Source organism: Apostichopus japonicus, chromosome 19, assembly GCF_037975245.1.
Source record: "Apostichopus japonicus isolate 1M-3 chromosome 19, ASM3797524v1, whole genome shotgun sequence".
NCBI lineage: Eukaryota > Metazoa > Echinodermata > Holothuroidea > Aspidochirotida > Stichopodidae > Apostichopus > Apostichopus japonicus.
The window spans coordinates 2690942-2711163 of record NC_092579.1 but is presented as its reverse complement, the minus strand read 5'-3'; the positions used below and the strand labels follow the sequence as shown (position 1 = coordinate 2711163).

The following is a 20222-nucleotide window of genomic DNA, read 5'->3' as shown; positions in this document are numbered from 1 at the left end:
AATTGGTCAGATACCTTGCCAACAGGGAGAGCCCCTTTTCTGATGAATGAAAACCGCAAATGAATAATGTATACATTTACTAATACTGGGTTAGAGCATGGAGCTACTAGCTCCATGGTTAGAGCAAGGAAGTTGTTATGGAACAACTCCCTGGTCAGAGCACTATATTGGCCGTGAGAAGGAACCGATAACTAGACTGTAGTAAATGAGAGAGAAGACTCGGTTGCTGTTTGAAGAAAGAATTACAAAATATTATGTATACATTAATCATTAAATTACACGATACATGACGTGTTAAGAAGTATGTAGAATACAGCAGTTAGTGATGAGAAAATCTTCAGAAGGATATTCTGGTGGCTAAAGTTGATTGCTGAACAAAATTGCTTTAAAATATTGTATTTGACTAGGAAAACCGCATCCTCATAGCATTTTGCAATTTCGAAGATATGATTTTTTTTTTAATTTAGTAATATTTTGCAAATTCATCTGGCAACAAATGGCAACATCAGAATGGATGACGTCATCAGGGCACTTGATATGGAAATGTCTTTGTTTTTCTTTATAATTTGTCAATCATTTATTCATAAACAAGAAAGAGTATTTCTACGTTAAAGTTACATTTTGATGAAATTCTGATCGCAGGGAACTTTGACAGCTATGCCAACATTACAAATGCAGGCCTATCAGGTTTCGAGCATAAATACAAGAATATCATAATAGTCAAAGTAAAGCTTATGGAGAGCATTTGCCCAGATGACATCACAGACCCGCTACTGTGAGTTTACTTCCTGGAGTAGTTGAATGTTTAGCCAGTCAACAAAAGATCACACTCGATTAAACATATCTCGAGTAAGTGGCATGATATTGAGATGGGGTTTTCAACTAGTAGTGTGGAATATTTTCCTCCTCAATATAAGTTTCACAGTGTTTGTCATCAGACAACCCTTTCAAAGGAGGCGACAGTACGTACTATAGGTTTTACAGTTTGCACGTAACGTGCACACTTTCATGTAAGTATTACACAGGAGTGCTTTCAGGGAGTATTTTTGGTATTGAGAGTCACATTTTTATGTTGACTTTCCCACAAACAAAGAAATATACTAAATAATGCACAACCTTAACCATACGCGGTCCTTTGATGTGTAGAACAGATGTTCCCAGTTTATTTTCTACCTAGGGCAGGGCAGAATAAAACTCCCACTATACCTATATAGATCAGAACAACATGTATAGCGTAGTCTGGTGTAGGCTGCTCCCTTCCTTGGTGGTCCAAATAACAGATTACTGTGCAACTGCGGACCGGTCGGATATGGCCCACAAGGATCCTGCTGTATTGAGTTTCGACGTTATCCAATGACGTCATGTTCGTCCAGTTTACAAACTGCCGATTTTAGTGATGAAAGTGTAAAGTGATTAAAGTATTAAAGTATATTGAGAGGTCATCAATATATTGGCCGGAAATACTTTCATGCTCAGATGGAATTGCTGAAAGAGGTTTATATAGATTATCTCGTAATTAAAGAGGTTGGTATCCTGTAGAGTTATCAACACATCGAGAAGGAAAACAAAGTAACCTGACAGTTACATATCTCTGAAAGTAAACACGAAATGGTGAAAACGTAGAATTTTAAAAGCCTTTAAGATTACTTATAAAAGTTGACAATTTTCTCCAGCTTCTTCTGTTCTTACTAGTAGTACTGTTTTTGCGTCGTCAAGTTACTGCAGTCAGGATTTATATGCAAACTTGTTGTTAAAGGTAGCTATGAAACTGAACAAGAAAAAACAATGCGGAGCCTGGTAGGTGTGAGAAAGCAAAAGATCACGATCCAGCTAAAGACAAAGTAAGAATATAAAACACTAAAACACTAGGTAACCGCTAGGGACGGAACAAGGGATTTTAAAAATGAATGGGGAGGAGGGGTTGGCTCTGGGCCATGGGTATTTCAGAAAATACTCATTAGGTTAGGAATTAATAATCCTCATCGATATCTTCCGTGTCATCAGAAGAAGTAACGTCGTCGAGTAAACGTAGAAAATACTATTTGCGGTCTTTCAATTCTCCTGGTTTCGAAAGCAGTTATTTGCTTTCCGTTATAAGGATAACAGCAAACATGTGTGTGTAAATTAAAAGGTATTGCTTGTTGACAGTCACAATCACCATAACGATTTATAACACAACTATAAACAGTCACTTTATTTATTAATCACTGACTGTTGACTGTGAAAGAAATTCTAACGATAACTTGGTTACAATGATGATTGTTAACACTAAAATCTAATCTTTCCCATAATAGCAACCCTGTCTTCATCATGTTGCAACAACCGGATTTCACCGCGATAAAAATAACTATCATTCTGAAGTATGCAATTTAGTTACAATGACGTCATCAATCATTCACAACAAGAAAACCGAGGTGTGTAATTTTGCAGGGGCTGTTCGTCCAAAACATTGTGTAGTAGTATTTGACAACACAGCAACGCAGGTACAGTGCTTTAGAAGTACAAGCCTATCCAGCATTACAATGGAAGGCGGTGCACAGTTACGGTGAAATTTTGTTTACGTGCCCACATGGTCAAATACAATAGCAAAAGCAGTAGAAAGGGTCAACGATGCTTGCTGTACCAGCTAAGAGATATCCAAGCGAGATATCAAATCAGAAAAGAGGGAAAGAGTTGACCGAGATGGACGTTGTATTAGAAACGGATTGTTCACTTCTGAAAGGAAAAGAGTTTTACCCTCATCGAGTCATTTTGACGAACAGTAAGCTAATCTGTCGACCACAGGGTACGAAAAAAAATCGGGGCTTGGTCGAAATTTCTATACAACTCAAAGATGTGTTACTGTCAAATCATCACACACATTTGAAGGACTGTGGAAAATTTAAGCATGAAGGCTCTTGCATGCCATGCAGATTTTGTAAAAAGAGTCCATCGCAAATAAATTTTCAAGATGGAAGCTCTTCTGCATTATTAACTGTTATCTGCTTTCCATATAGCAAAGCTGTCCAAGATGGTGGAGTCCGAAAGAAGAAAGAACTTATTTTCCTCTTCGAAGGAGATGTTAATCACACTGAAAACCTACAACTTGTTCAGGACTGGAGCAATAATATCAACAATTTGTGTAATGCAAGGACCAACGACCTTACACTGGCGGAAGTAGGAGGTAAATATTAGTTTAGGACTAGGCCAGCCTTTATAGGCATACAGTCAGTAGGCTATATATGTTTTTAGCGAATTCTAGTTTCCAATTTGCGGAGTAGGCAAGGTTAAGCCTAACTTTAGTCCTAATATTCTGGTCATTAAAGCAGACTTTTTGCTTTTCAAGAATACATTTTAAGGCTAATCAGAAACAAATATGTGAAAGTATCCAAAACATTTTTTTGGCAAACTATAAGTCCTAGGCTAGCCAATATCAATTATCAGTTGAACAGAGGTAGCATTTTCAAGTAGGCTACAGAACTTACATGCAAACCAATTCCATTTGGAAACATATTGTGAATTCTTTATCATGCTGTGAGCAAAAGAATTACTTAGACTAGAGTGAACTTTCTGATGACAAAAAGTTAGAAATGTTACTAAGTTTGGTCTCTAAATTTAAGGAAATAATCAATGCAAAAGATGTATGAATGGGCACAAATGTAGGAATTGAAAAGTTTATCATTTCTTTGTCTGATCTAATTATGAATGCATAATTAAAAACAACAAAATGTTTATAAAATGTCTTTTAAGGCCAACTTCCTGTCAGTTGAGGGAAGGAATTTTTCTCAAACTATTGGGAGAAAACACTCATGCATCCAACATGGGACATGGACAGACATAATCAATTCATCATATTATTTTGTGAGCCTTTTTTAATCTTGTCATTTAAAACTATATAAACCTGTGGTTACCTCATGGCTGGCTACACATACTGGATTGCTTTAAGATTTCCAGTTTGTGGCGTGGAGCCTTCCTTCTGTGGTTTCTAGTTGTCAGCATGTTCTGTATCTGATATGAAAGGACTACTGAAAATTCCATAGGAAATTAAGTGATTCATTGTGGTTCTTTGTACTAACACCATCAGAGGTAAGGTTTTCAATGCTGATATCAAGAGATTGGTTGTATATATCCAAGTCCTGCTAATTCACATTTCGTTGTGAATCTAACACTAGTATTAGTAACAGTAGTAGTGACTGTGAGTATGCAGTAATTCTCCATGTTTTGACATACATAAGTTAATAAATTCCTAGGATTAATTAATAAGGGCATTCATGCCCCATGGGCACATACCTGTTTGAATGGTGTACAGAAGTTTAACCTACTCGGGGAAAGACATTTCTGGTAATATTTTGCTATAAAATTCTATGCAAATGGACACATTGCTATACACAGAATCTTTTATACATGTTCAGTTTTTGTGTCAAAGTCAAACCAATTGCAAAACAAAAAAAGTGTTCTAATGTAAGCGTTATTTGAAGGATGTGCAATACTGTGTAGTATGCACAGGCGTCGTACCACAATCAATTGTTTAGTGACTAATGCACTAAATTGTGACTTTCCAGGCCCACTGAGGCATATATATATATAGTAAGAAATTTTCCGGCCCACTGAAGCATAGATATAGATAGAAATTTTCAACTGGCGTGCACTTCCTCCTTACCACTTGATAGCCAAGGGCTTGTTAAATGGCACCAGCAAATTTTCTTATCATGACCGTTTCTGTACCTTAATCTATGTTCTGTCACATAAAGGTGCAGTGAAACTAATGATGCCAAAAACAAGTACTCACAGAGAAAGGTTATTTTTGTCCCTTTTTTTTTACCGGTTAAACTTTGGCAGTGGTTAGCAATTGTTCTTTTTCAAGTGGATATGACATTTATTCTTTGGAGTGGAGGTACAGTACATTACTGTAGTAATTGGTATGGTACCTACAGTACAGTATATATACTGTACTTGTGAATAACATGTATAACCTTAATGACCAGAATTGTATAGCTGTAATCTGACTGTGTAAACTTAAACACAAAATGTACAGGTTCAAGCTTTCATTCAGTGGATTCTTTGGTAGGTGAGAAATCACACACATCTTTTATTAGCTTAACTATGTGAATTGCCTTTTCTTTCCTTGCTATCCTGTGAACAGATTGTCTTTCCCATATATGGATGTATGCTAGGTATGGTATCTGTGCACCAACCACTTGCATTACAATGTTGTTGTAATAATCAATAGCGATGTTTGAGTCGTGTACAATGACAGTTTAGTATGTTTAAGTCAGTTAGTTGTTGGCTGATTAAGTCTGGAGCATTCTGAATCCTTTGCTGTTGCTATGTTGAAGAGATGATGATGACTCATCAAATTGGTCAAATTGAATTCAATAGTCTGACCACATATATACCTACATACATACCTAAAGTAAGGATTTTTATCTAGAAGCATGTAGTAGCATATCAATAGGGAAGATGTGTCAGGTTTCCAGTATTGTCCATATATACAGTATGAAGAGGTGATGAGGTTAATGCTAACAACATTGTACATTCTTTCTTAGTTTATTTATAATGTGTATACATACAGTACCTACTGTACATAGTGTGCAGTGTAAGGGGCAGTATCTCCAGGAAATTTTGAGAGACAATTAAGGCCCTTTAATACGTACTGTAGCTTGGCTGATACAATGCAGTGTCTAGATGTAAAAGCATAATTATTCTGGTTTTGTACTTGTTCTGTAAATGTATTTGGAGAATGTGGGTGGATTGTAGAAGGCTAGAACCCAAAGGAAACATTTTGTTCTGAAATGTTAATTTTCAATATAATGTACAGTGAATATTTGAAAAGATGACAGGAGGGGAGATAAGTTGAGTTAAGTAGGAAAAAAAAAATTAGGAGGGACACTCAAGTCCCCATCAAGGACCCTATAGGGGAGAGAAAGAAAACTGAAGACACAAACACTCAGACCCGATTACAATGCTTTGAGCTAAAGAGCAGTGGCATTCCCCTTAAGGGAACAAGTTTCCCTTATAGTTTAACGTCCACTGTACCTGCATATACAGTATATCACTTGGCTAGTATAAGCATTGTAATTGTTGGAAGTTCCCAAACTGTAAGATTGAGTCACTATATATGGAAAAAAATGGTTTTAGGGCTGAAAGATACTGGTGTTTTCAAAGGTTGGCAGCTCTGTACTACACGTGGAAGTAACTAGTATGTCATTCTACAGATCTTTGAAACAGTGTACACAAAGTTTTGCCGACTAAAGCTTGCCTTTATTTCCATATCCTCATAAGTGCTTCCTATCACATATCTGGTCATTGACAGTCTCATTTCTACATACAGTGATAGGATCAAACTGTACTGTTTGGATTTCAAGCATAGTTTTGCTCTCATTTCCTACGTTAGTCGTTTCATGCTAAAGCTCAATTATGCTCAACTGTTGGAACAAACATCAATACACCATGTGTCCTATATCTACTGATTTTAATACTGACATTAGACATATATTCCTCCTTTTTAGGTAGGTTAAACTAATTTTCTTCTGTTAGGAGGTGAGAGAAGAGAAGTTGTAAGTTGTATGAGTTTGGAGTTATGGTGTTAAGCCGTCTTCTGGTATATTAGTGAGTGAATTTTGTCAAGTGTCAAAGCTCCATTTTTCATGATAGAAGGAGAATAACAGAACAAGAACTGCCTCTTGCAATGATCAAATACAAGGTAGTCACCCATCAGTTACATTTTTCCCCCCAATGTGCGGATGTTTTTGACTGTCCATTATAACTCGCATTTAACTTGCTGCAACTGCCTTCCGTTTTTAAATCAAACTTGTGTGTACATACAGTACCCAATATTTTAAATATATCTATGAAGTTTTTGTGAGAGTTAGAAAACCTCATCTCAGATGTCTTAATTAGCTTGGGTTCAGTAAGGTACACTTACAAGTTAACAATAATAATTAATCTAAAATATGAAATTGTATACTTATCATGCAGGGTCATCATACTGTAGGTGCCTCCAAATTAAATCTGGATAAAAAATAACTATTTGCATGATTTTTGGTGGACTTTTGATGGACTTTTGATGGACTTTTGGTGGACTTTTGGTGGAATTAAGTGTAAGATTATGGTTTAAAAAGATAAATTGTTTCCTTTATTGGTTGATTATGATACCACCAGATTGGAAGAATTCTACATAAAAGCATTAACATATGCCTAGTGAACTTCATCGTGTATGCAAATTGTCTGCAATCTGTTTTCTGATATTAAATCACTCTTCAAGGCAGAAATAGATTTGTCTTTTTGCTGGTAACATTTATACCTCAGATATTGTAATACTCTGCCCTGCCAATATTATAACCCTGAGCTGGACATTGAGATATTAAGACTTATAGATTTGTTGTTGTCCTTGATGTCTTTGATGTAAGTTTAAATAATAGTCAACACTGTCTATTGAAGACTCAGTGTAGTCAGGTATACTGTATTTATTGTGGGTGTGCCAGGTAAGGTCCTGGTAAACTTTGATCTTCCAAATTCAGAAAGTCATTGAGCTACATCCTGTTGTGGAATCCACTGAAGTATATATGGCTTTCAAAGGATACTGCAAGCAAGCAAGGACTTAATTATTACCAAACCATTGTCAATCAGTTGGGTTTATTCCCTGTGTTCTGTTACTTTAGCTTTATTAATCATTTGAGAAGTGCAAGGTACAATCAAAGATATGAAGGAAGCTTCCACGGCAAGCCACAACCCATCCTTGCCTGGTTCTTTAAATATTTGCTTAGATTCTATTATTAGTAGACTTTGGTGATAATGACATCACACGATCTTACATTGCTTAATAGCGCTGGTTGGTACAGTATCGGTAGGTGCCAGCCGTAATTTTCCACACATATTAGTTATTAATCATTCATTTGTGTTGAAACCCTAGAGATACAAAGGGTCTGTGCAATGCAGTTTTAATTATTTTTTTTTTCTTTTTAATTTAATAAGTTTTAATTTCTAAGTCCATTCGAATTGAGTAAGGGTCCAACTTCCCTGCTTAAAATGACGCAACCATTTTGCATGTACCAGAACTCTGAAATGAGAAAATTTGATAAATGCCTCCCCTCTGGCCGTGAATGTAACACAAAGACCACAAAATGGAACCCATATTTCCCATTTCCAGGCAAAAGCCCTGCAGGACACTGAGGATACCCCTCCACCCTTATACCAAAAGGCTGCAAACTTATGAATTCTGCTCTCTGGATACCTGTGATTGGTTAGGGTACACATGACTAAATCTCGGCCAAACAAATTCCTAAAAGGGAGTCCGATCCCATTTAATCCCTTGTGCACATAGATACTGTGAGTTTAGTAAACACATGATGGAATCCTACATAGTAAATCTTAAAGATTGCAAAGAGCCTAAACAAATGAAAAAGAAAAAAGAATCATTAACATGGGTGAGGGGTCTAGAAGATGTTACCGTGCGGTAATTGTACAAAAGATTGTACAACCAAAACTAGCATTGATTGATGGTACCTTTGGTTAATATTAAACCAGGCACACAACCATTAAGCACCCTTGTACATAATGAACCGGGTACATTTACCAAGCCTGACATGATTGTGGTACAGGCTTCTTTGTACAGTGCTACACCCACATGTCTATGAATAAATGAACAAGTGCTGTATTTTAACAAACATGAAGTAAAGAAAGTCAAGGCAAAATATTTGACTTGTTATTTCACGGTCCATTAACATAAAAAGTGAACTTTGTGCTGCAAGTAATTCTGTAAAAAAAAATCCAGTTCCTGATATATCTTTTCTGCGCTCTTCTCTCACTTGTCCCGATCCCAACACGCAGCTGAAAACAGTCAAAGAAGCGAGGTTCCTAGCCTGGATGAAATTTGTCACCAGAATCAGGCTTCTTTACTTTGTGGGATGGTAGAGAGGAAGGGAAAAGGTGATGGCCGTTGACCCTGAGAAGGGTGAATGGGGGCACCCTGCTAAAATGGTACCAGTTAATAGGGCTAGGTAGATGGAATAATAGTGAAATAGGAGGAGTCGAGACAGGTAGGAGACTTTCAAAAACCCAATTCAGGGAATTTTGGTGTATGTACTGTGAATATGACATAAATAATCTTGGTTCATACTCACAAGTTTAATACCACAAATGCCTTCAGTTTGCCATGAAAAAGGTAATTGAACCCACTGGAGGGATAGTTTGTTGTACATATCCAATGCAGGGAATGATATCTCCAGAATCGCATTGCAATATGATATATATGCAAAGTGGACATATTGCGCTACAAGTCCAAAGATGTAAACATAACAGTGTTTTCTTTCATGCAGGAACCATAGTATTTTATGAGAGATGAAATTCAGAGAAATTCAAAAGCGCTGAACAAGATTTGAATATTGAAGTGATCCCTGCATATCCCATTCAATGTTTAACTGGTAAGCAAGGGAGGAAGTTAATTCTCCACAGGGGCCCAGCATCTACGATATATTACTATCACGAAATTTGGCAAAAAAACCAAAAAAGTGTCTGTTAAACCAAAAAAGAAAGATGGAAAACAAGAAGAAGGTAAAACAAGGGTTTGAATCAAAAACAAAATTGCCAAAAAAAGTTGAGAGGATAAACTCTGTCTAAATATATAAAGTTGATATTGTCGACGCAGGATTACGGACTGTTCAGTAAATGTTGCGTTGAAATTTAGACGAGAAGTTATTTCCTGGAAACACCCTTGTACACATGTACAGTGTCTGATATGATTGTTGTACACATTGTTGTAATTAGTGCTCAACCAATTTTAGATAAATATACTGTAATATCATTAAAAAAAATCCCTTTATCGGCACTGTGCACATTCTGCACGTAACTTTGCCTTTTAATCTCGATATAATGTGTGTGACAACACTTCTGGAGTATTAAGATTCTCTAAAAATATGACTGCATCCTTCAACGTCAATAAGGAAATCCTTCATATCTAATAGCTTATAGCAAATGGGAAATAATTGTCTTTTTGATTCCAGGGAAAGCTTTGATCTAGTCCTTATGGTTTGCAGAGTAAAAGAACATTCACTAGCTGACTGTTGCTCTAGGTTAGGAAACCAATCAAATGGGAATTCAAAATCAAACCTTTTTGAAGGTTTCAATTCCCAGGTAAAAGATGTGGAGAAAGTCTACAAATCTTCCTGTCTGTAAATTGGGTCAAAACTTCTTTTTTTTTGTGTTCTGCAGGGTTTTGGCTGGAAGTGGGAAATTTATATGGGTTACATTTTGTCAGGCAGTTATTGCTGTTTGCCATACTTTGCTTGAGTAATTATAAAGTTGAATCATTCATACTTTATAGTTGGGATATATTATTGAGACTGAAAAACATGCATGCAAAGCATTGTCTCATTTTATAGATACGCTTGCTGTGAATTTGATGGAAAATTCTACTTTTTTGTAAATCATTTTCTATGAATTTATTAATTTTTTATCTCCCCTATCTTCCACTCAAGTAATCATCATACCCCTGTCAACCTAACCTATCAAAATTGGGTAACTTTAAAGTGTTAGAATTTTTACCCCACTGACCCAATTCGAATAAGCCTATCCCATACTCCTTAAACAGGTCTATTTTTGAGCATTAAATTGATTGAATGCAAATTTAAACCTGACAATTGTGGCACTCTTTGAAGGTGGTTCCGTTCAGACATTTTGAAAAATATAGCTTTCTCAACCCTTAAAGTGCTTTTAGCCCTGAGAGTGGGTGTAAATTTTTTGCACAATTGAATGCCAATTTCATTGTTTCTAAAAATGTTTTCATTCTTCTACCGACTATTCGTGAACAAATCCGGCTGCCATCTAGAAGTCAATTCTTTGAGTCATTGACACAGTGTATGACTATCAGGTGACTATCAATACTTAAACAATGCATAGTATGCTACTGTGGTTTCATTGTTATAGCGGGTGTCATAGTACTTTTCTTCAGATCGTACCATACATTCATTTGACTAGTTCCTTGGTCAGGTTTAGTACTTGGAAGGTCACAAAGTATTGATTCCTCAACAAATTTTAAACCCTGACAAAAATTTATATATAATTATCGAGAACTTGTGCGATATTAATTTATAAAGTACGCATCGATTCTATAGTTTCTGTTCATCTCAGTCGAATCTGGAGGAAGACCAGGAAGAACTTAATAGATTCGTTATCAATGGTGTTAGAGACTGACAGAGATATTACCATGATAGACCTACTGTACAATGTATGTACAGACCTGTGTTATATTGATGTTACCTCAGGCTTCTAAAGCTCCATTATCTACTGTATGCATTCCATTATAAATACGAACTAACCCATCCCCAACTCTACTACCATTTGCGGTTACTAAATTGTGTAGTAAATAGTCACACAGTCGTGACGATACATGTACCTTTGGCCCATGCACAGAGATCGGACGAATGACCCAATTCAAAACCAAAACTCAGTGTCCGTTCTTTGTTATGGTTTTGTTAGAGATGTAAACTTCAATGAAAAACATGTCCTGAACATTATATCCTCTTTTTCTAATGTTCACTATATAGTAAAACACAGACCATAAAGACTGGGGAAGGGGCAGGGCTGTAGGGGGAGGGGATATGATTTGTGGGGGGGATGCATGGGAAAGTGATTAGTCGTATGAGTGGTAATGCGTTATACCAAGTACACACCAATTCCCAAAAACTCTACAGTAGATTTTAGACACTTGCGGTAAATATGTACTTCAGTTGTATATATGGTAGAGATTAGCCCCAGGTTTAGTTTCCAATACAAAATACTCACAACTCAAGGTTTCTTTGAAAACACTTGTTTGTTTTTTCCTAAAATTGTGGACCTTGCATTTCACCCTGCATTTGACTTTGTTTGTATAAGAAGAGTGTTTCCTTTGACATTCTAAAAATATCCTTTTAATTCTACACCTCGATGAACAGAGGACAAAAGTATGACCTCGGCCGAAAAATTAGTTACTCAACTTACAATGTCTATTGTCTTTTCCTGTACAATAGATGTCACACCATTTTTGATAATAGAGCAGAATGAAACCACAAAATTACTCCTAATTAGCTCATTTTAACTGTGTCCATTTTACCTTAAAATATTAAGGAAAAGGAATGGCTGTTTTTGATTTCTCGCACAAAAGTTGACTTTGTTATTTGGTGTTTAAGTCTCACACAAGCATAAAGTAGAATTTTCTTAAATTCTAAAGTCATTTTTTTTTTGGGCCATGAACAATGCTGAATTTGAACAGTGTTGTTTTATGTGTAAAAGTTGTATTAAGGAATTCAATATGGGCTTCACCAAATATGCCCTTAAAGAGCAAAAGTGGTCTGTAATATATGTTCAAATTTTGGAAAGTTATGAGGTTTGCACATTGACAATTCACCAAAACCTTAAACCTGACATGATTGCAGTGAATTGCAATTAAATTACCCTAGAATTATAGAACAGTCTTGATAATAGAATTATAGTTGTTAAGCCTTGATAGATTTGGGAGGAAGACAAAGGCAGTACTGACCCTGAAGTAGGTCAGTGGAGGGGGGGGGAGGGTGCAGTACTAAAATGTTACCAACTTGTATTACTGTATTTAGCTATGTTGAGTTCGTATATAGGTGGAATGGAGACAGGTCAGTATGCCGTCATTGGTAAATATCCAAACCATAAGTTTTGGGGGCTTTTAACTGGTTTGCACTTTGACCTCAGATGAATGTTGACATCTAGAGAAAACTGAAAGGTAGTGAAGTGGATCCATAATATCAGGATATGTAATATATTCTGAACAGCCGTTCTTGTGATAAGTTTCATGGCACACATTTACACACGTGTATACGTACATACGAACACATACCTGCACCCGCACGCATACGCACGAACGAACGCACAATTGCACACACACACATGCATATATGAATAAGTTACCATCAGAAATACAAAGCCTTACCTCTATCAGCACTTTCAAATCAGCGTTAAAGACATTTTATTTCAAACAAACCTATGCTTACAGTAAGTGTATTCAATTGTATTTTTGTATTTTGTTTATGTTGCGTTAAGCGCATTGAACCCTGGGATTTTGCGCTATGCACCGGTGTAATAATATAATAATAATATATGTACATACAATGTATGCATATATATACTGATGTATACAGTAGGTTAATTACATATATTAGACATGTTTGAATGCAAATGGTTTTCTTCATAAAGCAAGTATTAAACCAGAAAACAAACGGCTGGGTGTTTGTATGTATGTATGTGTGTATGTATGTATGTGTATACATGTATTTTAGATCCTCCTGCAAGCAGGAACTCGCGAAGAAGCCTCATTGGCTTATCAAAGCCGCAAGCTGACTGAAGGCAGCCTCTTAGTCTAGATTCATATTTAACGTCCATGATTATGAATTGTCGATTGTCAACAACTCTGAATTTATTAAACCTGTAACAGACCTCAAAATAGATTTTGAAACCCTGCAGTGATATCTCCAGTATTTAGTTTATATTCACTCACTAATAAATTATTATCGATTGGAAAGAAAGTGCTATTGTTGCCACCCTGAGGTCAAGTGTAAATTACAAATGTGGGAAATCAATTACCAACAGTTGCTGTCGCTGATGCTCTGCAACAAACAGAAAATCAACACAAACCTGATAGTAAATTTGGTACATACAAACTTTTGTATGGTTATATTGGTTCATTCATGGTTTGATAATAAGCCTTAGTTTTGCCTAAAGAAAGTGGGACAATACAAATAACTTATATAATGTATATAAATATATATAGTTCAACCATGACCATGTACTGCTATGAGTATCATTAAATTCATAACAGTTTGAAACAAAAGACGAGATGGGGGGGGTCAGTGGGAGCTGAAGGCAGGGGAGGGAGACGAGGTATTAGGATGCTCAATGTCCTTAGTTATGAAGCTTGAAAATAAGGCTTTTTAATAGGTGGATCATAAGGGTTCATTGGGGGCGCAGGGCTAAAACGTAACAGTCAATAGGCTGGGTATATATATATGGGCTAAAACGTAACAGTCAATAGGCTGGGTATATATATGGGCTAAAACGTAACAGTCAATAGGCTGGGTACATATATGGGCTAAAACATAACAGTCAATAGGCTGGGTGTATATAAGAAAGTGCGAAAGTAGATTCTAGACAAGTACGCATCGATCGTTGCTTGTCTTGTAAATTCCAAAGCTAGGGTTTTTTTTGGGGATGCTCATTCAAATTGACAAAAAATACAGTATATTCAATATCCAGCAGTCTCTCTATCACTTTGTCCCAGTCTCTAATATTAGTCAATCATTCCATCCTTATCCAGTTCAAAAATATTGACATCTATATCTAAATCTATTCTTACTGTAAATGTACTCTGTAATGGAGCTGAATACCAGTCTTAAGTTTTGGGGTACTTTGTTAAATAAGGGTATATAATAAAGGTTAAAATGGTAGTATTGTCAAGTTAATATGTTATCATTTATCTTGACAACACGACATAATTTGTTTGGATCTTTGCCATTAGCAGAGCAAAAATGTAAGGTGTTAGAGGTATGTAATTATTTGTTATTTGACTGGTAAATCTTGCTTGGTGGCTGGCTAAGCTCAGTACTTACTGTAACTATTGCATTCTGTTCTTTAACAAAAGAACAAAGGATCATATTTAAATTTGAAGCCAAGAATCCAAGGCAGCGCTGGGAAAAATGACTGGTGTTTATAATCTAGTAAACACTGACAGACAAGAATTGTAAATACTGAAACCAGGTCTGAGTGTTTGGGGGTTCCTTAGTTAATGACACTAATATTTAGCTGATCAGTGTTATGTGCTTGTTGTAAAATCAAAAGCTATTTACTTCACTCATTTCATACCTCTCACCTCTTTACATATATTGTACACTTTTCCATTGGCATCGCCAAAGGAGGAGGGGACATGGGGAGGGGGTGGGCATGGGGTGGGAGAATGTGCCGTCCAAATGTTTAGTGTCCAGTGGTGTGCTCCAGATGAAAAAAAAGAAAGAAAAATGAAAACCTTGGGCAGGAAGAAACACAACTTTGTTTTACTTCTGACGATAATTTGCTTACATTTATTCCTGATTTGGAATTTGTTTTGGAAACGATGAAACACTGCAAAGTTTCAGTGGGTTTCACCTGCTGGACCCCAGCAGGAGCCCTATGGTTCATGGCTTCATTCTCCATGCTTGCACCGGCCCCTGGTTTGCATTACCTGCACTCTTCCACCCTCCCCCTTCCAACAAATTTCACTCTCATTTTGCTGTGGCCCATTCCTCACAAAGTCACTGGCGACGTCACTGATCTTTTCCAATGTTACTGGATACATATATGCATGTATTTTAGATCCTCCTGAAAGCAGGAACTCTCAAAGAAGCCATCATTGGCTTATCAAAGCTGCAAGCTGACCGAAGTCAGTCTCTTAGATTCATATTTTAACGTCCATGATTATGACTTGTCAATTGTCAACAACTCTGTGACTGGACGACAAACATTAATCTTGGAGTGACTCGAACCGGGGACCTTATGATTGAAAGGCACCGGCGTTAACCACTGAGCTAACACTCCCTGAAGCATGTATGCCTGTATGCAGAAGTGTGATAATTTTCCTTGTCTGATTTAAAATGTCTTAAATAATTAAGTATCCAATCTTCTCAAAGTCCTGGAGACCTGTCTTAATAACGCAGCCAAAATGTGGTAAGATATGGTTTCAATTTCAGCAATTTATTGACCATTGTGCGATCTCCTCTGTATGTTTCTCGAGATCCATATATGGTTCTATGTACTAGAATATAAACGTTCCTCAATACAAATTGATATTTGAATTAATTAGCCAATTTGCAAACATAAAGGAATGCTGTTTTTGCACATACAGTATGAAAAGTTTAATTTCACAAAAATGCTTCAATCTTAAATTTGTTCACCACATTTTCACCTTGATTGTCTGTCTACTAAACAAAACTTAACTATCAGTTGACTTAATTGCCATCATGATACAAATAAAAAAATTAATGTGAAAATATTAAAAGCCTTAATTTCATAAACTATATCGCTAATTAGATTTCTGTTAATTCTGTTGGATAGTTCATATGTCAAGACCAAAGTTCTGTGTTGGGAATCATATCTTGTTCTGCTGACACTTTTCTTGATTACTTACATTTTATTTTTATAGCTCGATACTACAGTCAATCACACCACACAGTACATTACCTAGAAGCCATTATAATATTGCTATTGTTGGTAACAGGATATGGGTAGCAAACGAGCCTGGATGCGTACACAGGCCTTTGAGATATTTTCTGTTGAATCATGGTGGTGCGATCATAGTATCAGGCAACCATGCCTTTGTTTATCACCAGTGTAGTTGAGTTCCGTAGGTGTGCGGTTAATAGTTATTATAGGGTAAAATACTAAAAATGGTCACATGGTCTTGTGTCCTGCTGTATTGTTTCCTTCAATTCTCTTCTTGAGTTATCGGTAGTTAATCATGCATGAAATCAATTGAAGACCAAAGATTAGAACTATGATGTCATAGGGGTATGTTGACCTTTCACCTTCATGATTGTGGTAACTTAAGAGTTAGAGTTGTATAGATCTATTGACATATACTGGGTTTGGGTACAGGGCTGATGCAGCAGGGGAAAGTTGAATTTTCTAAATTTGATCTATACATAGATGTTAATTATTTCACAATAGATTTCATTTGTTTTTGATGAGTTTCTATAGATGGACAGGTATCGATCTGGATTTATGGCCCTAGATGAATGAAATGGTTATTTAAATGCATACATCATCTGTACATGTGTGATTGTGTGCACCTGTAGTGTATTTACTCACACATGTTAAAAGAATGGTCAAAACTAGGCTGTTACAAGGAGTTAGCACAAATATTAAATAGGTCCTGAGAAAACTAGGCTGCTACAAGAGTTAGCAAGAATATTAAACATGTCCTGATGATGATTCCTGTAATAGCTGTGGTACAACTTGATATCAAAATTTGTCAGGATTATTTCATGTTTTATTATTTTTGTATTGCTGATATAATTTACTAGTCAGATATCAAACCTCTTGTAGAAATGGGAGGAGAGGGGAGGGGAAGGGGAGGGAAGGGAGGAGGGGAGTTAACAACTTCTCTCCTTCTGTCTCTTGGCAGATACTTCTCCAGCACTAAACATACTGCAGTGTTTATCAAACATACTGTACATGGTCTTCAAGTACTACGTTCTCCGTATAAAGCAGTTTTCATCAGGATTCTCCTTTCCAAGGCTTTAATATAGTTATGAACCTGTAATATACCTACATGTGTCAATTTGAAACATTTTGAACATCCTGTGAATTTATTGTACATCATGTATCAAATACCCAGTAGAGGTTCCCGAATACAACATACTCAGAATCTTTGTTATATCGTAACTTTACTGTAGGTTTTATGCAATTATTATTAAACACTATAAAGTGCTCTAAGCGATTGGTCTCATTTTCTCGTTTGATCAATTATCCTTTCTCACCCAAACTACATGTATTGTACCGTATCAATACATCCCTCGCAGATGACTCTGTGCAATGCAAAGTTGTTTGCTACAGTATGCTAGATGCTTCATACATACTACAAGAAGTCTACAGATTTTGATCGTTTATCCTTAAAACTGGTCATGCTTTTATATTACCTAGCAACCAGACAGAACAAGCAAAGTGGGCTGAAATTAAGAAATGAGAGACCTCGCATGCTAGATACTTATACCACAGTGGTCGTGAAAGGAGATGTGGCTGCTTAAAATAATGATTGATCAGTCAGGCTTTCAGTTTCTGTGCACTCTGCGCACATATACAGTATAATATTGTACTGTTCGTATTCATTTTCATTTCTTATTCATTATATATTATAGTAGGAGGGTTATTGTAGTCCACACACACTGAATTTCACTTAGTTTCAGGAAATCTAGGTTGTCAAGATAGATACAGTAAAAGATGAGTGGAGAGAATGAACTGAGTGAAATAATCAGGAAAGGAATGTATGAAGACCTGTGTAATTAACAGACAGTATCATCAATGTAGAAAGCAGACGTATCAATATAAATAATCAGGAAAGTAATATGAAGGTGTAATTACCAGACAGTATCATCAATGTAGAAAGCAGACGTATAAATATAAATAATCAGGAAAGTAATATGAAGGTGTAATTAACAGACAGTATCATCAATGTAGAAAGCAGACGTATGAATAATAATCAGGAAAGTAATATGAAGGTGTAATTACCAGACAGTATCATCAATGTAGAAAGCAGACGTATCAATATAAATAATCAGGAAAGTAATATGAAGGTGTAATTACCAGACAGTATCATCAATGTAGAAAGCAGACGAAAAAATATAAATAATCAGGAAAGTAATATAAAGGTGTAATTAACAGACAGTATCATCAATGTAGAAAGCAGACGTATAAATATAAATAATCAGGAAAGTAATATGAAGGTGTAATTACCAGACAGTATCATCAATGTAGAAAGCAGACGTATAAATATAAATAATCCAAAGTAATATGAAGGTGTAATTAACAGACAGTATCATCAATGTAGAAAGCAGACGTATAAATATAAATAATCAGGAAAGTAATATGAAGGTGTAATTAACAGACAGTATCATCAATGTAGAAGCAGACGTATAAATAATAATCGGGAAAGTAATATGAAGGTGTATTAACAGACAGTATCATCAATGTAGAAAGCATGCAGATGTATGTATTGTCAATTCTACTTGCATGTTCAGTCAGTACTCCTGCTCATTCAATGCATGTTTCTTTTTGTTGCATGTCGTAGAAATGACTGCAAAATTTTGTGGAGGGAGGGAGAGGATGGAGGGGAGAGGGAGGGTTGAGGGCAGGGAGGAGAGAGGGGAGGGTTTAGGAAAGGGAGGGGGAGGGTTGAGGGAAGGGAGGGGAGGGTTGAGGGAAGGGAGTGGAGAGGGGGAAAACATAAAGATATAATAAGTAAATAGCGTAATATTGTGCAGCATACAGTATCTCAAGTGTTTGCTTATATTGTCAGCAATTCACAGTCAATGAGGGCTTAAACTACTAATGAAACACAAAGGGCCATAATGTTTGTGCAAATTATAGTCAGCATGGGAAAGCAAAAGAACAAGATGCCATGACGAAGTCTGTGCTTTGAAGATGTACTAAGAATATTTTATGTAAGGACCTGATTGCTTGTTTTATTACTTCCTGTTTTGTGATCTACAGCAACATTGTATTCAGGCAAAATCAGTAAGTTAAGTCCCACAGTACGTTCAGTACTGCTTATGTAGAAGCCTGTGGCACCGTCCATCTTCTCTGTGAAGTGTCCGTTTCACTTGGCTAGCTCAAATGGTGAGGTTCATGTAACATGAAAACTGAATCTGTAACCATGGGCGTCAGCAGGTTTCAGAAAGTGGGGGGGACACTATACTATCTAAGCGGAGCGCCACCATTGGTTGGCGCGTAGCGTACCAGAAAATTTTGGGTACATAAGACCCCCTAGATCGCAGGAGACGGCCTTCCTGAGTCGTTTTTAGTTACATCAGAACCAGATCTGTGAGGAGAAATTTTGTCTCACAAAACTAAATTCCGACAGAAAGTACTGGTAGAAAGATGCCGTTCTGACACCAAGGGAAACGAATTACACAGCGTCCATCTCAAACGAAATATTTTCGGTAGTTTGGTATCATATAATACCCTGCATACAGGCAGAATACTGTCTGTAGGGCCTAAAATATATGATATTACCTTCCTGGTGGGGTCTTCGACTTGTTTTCAAGTTGAAATGCGTCGTTTTCTCTGATTCACAGTGTAGGGCAAGGGGAATTCCATTTCTGGCGAGAAGGGGTGCTTCCACAAAACACTCTAAAACATCGTTCAAACATCGCACAAACTTTTATCAGAGGTCTCGGACGAAGCGGGGAGGGTGAATATCGGAGGAATGGGGATAAAGGGCCAAGCACTGTTCTAATTTCCAGTGCAATTTATTGATAATGATTCTTAAGTTAGATTCTACTTGAATCAGCTCAGCAATTGTGATAGAAAATCGCGCATATGCATGTGATTTGTTTAATAACTGCTCTGAAAAGTGGGGGGGACAAATGATATGATATCCCCTCCACTTTTGAAAGTGGGGGGGACATGTCCCCCCCGTCCCCCACCTGTTGACGCCCATGTCTGTAACAAGACCCTCCTCCCTCACAGATAATATTCAATATCATGACAAGTCT

The 20222-nt window shown here is 36.6% G+C and overlaps 2 protein-coding genes across 3 annotated transcripts in view; one reads left to right on the top strand and one right to left on the bottom strand.

The window, feature by feature from the left end:
• The window catches only part of LOC139960188 (mediator of RNA polymerase II transcription subunit 7-A-like), a 129553-nt gene that overhangs the window by 50824 nt on the left and 58507 nt on the right, over nt 1-20222 (bottom strand). The window lies entirely within an intron of this gene.
• The window catches only part of LOC139960183 (sphingosine kinase 1-like), a 34391-nt gene continuing 16585 nt past the window's right edge, over nt 2417-20222 (top strand). Inside the window, exon 1 of one of the 2 annotated variants that reach the window (XM_071958354.1) lies at nt 2417-3163. In XM_071958354.1, the coding sequence (XP_071814455.1) occupies nt 2611-3163 (553 nt within the window). In that variant the 5' untranslated portion in view covers nt 2417-2610. The remainder of the gene's footprint in view (nt 3164-20222) is intronic. The other variant, XM_071958355.1, reaches the window with a different exon arrangement.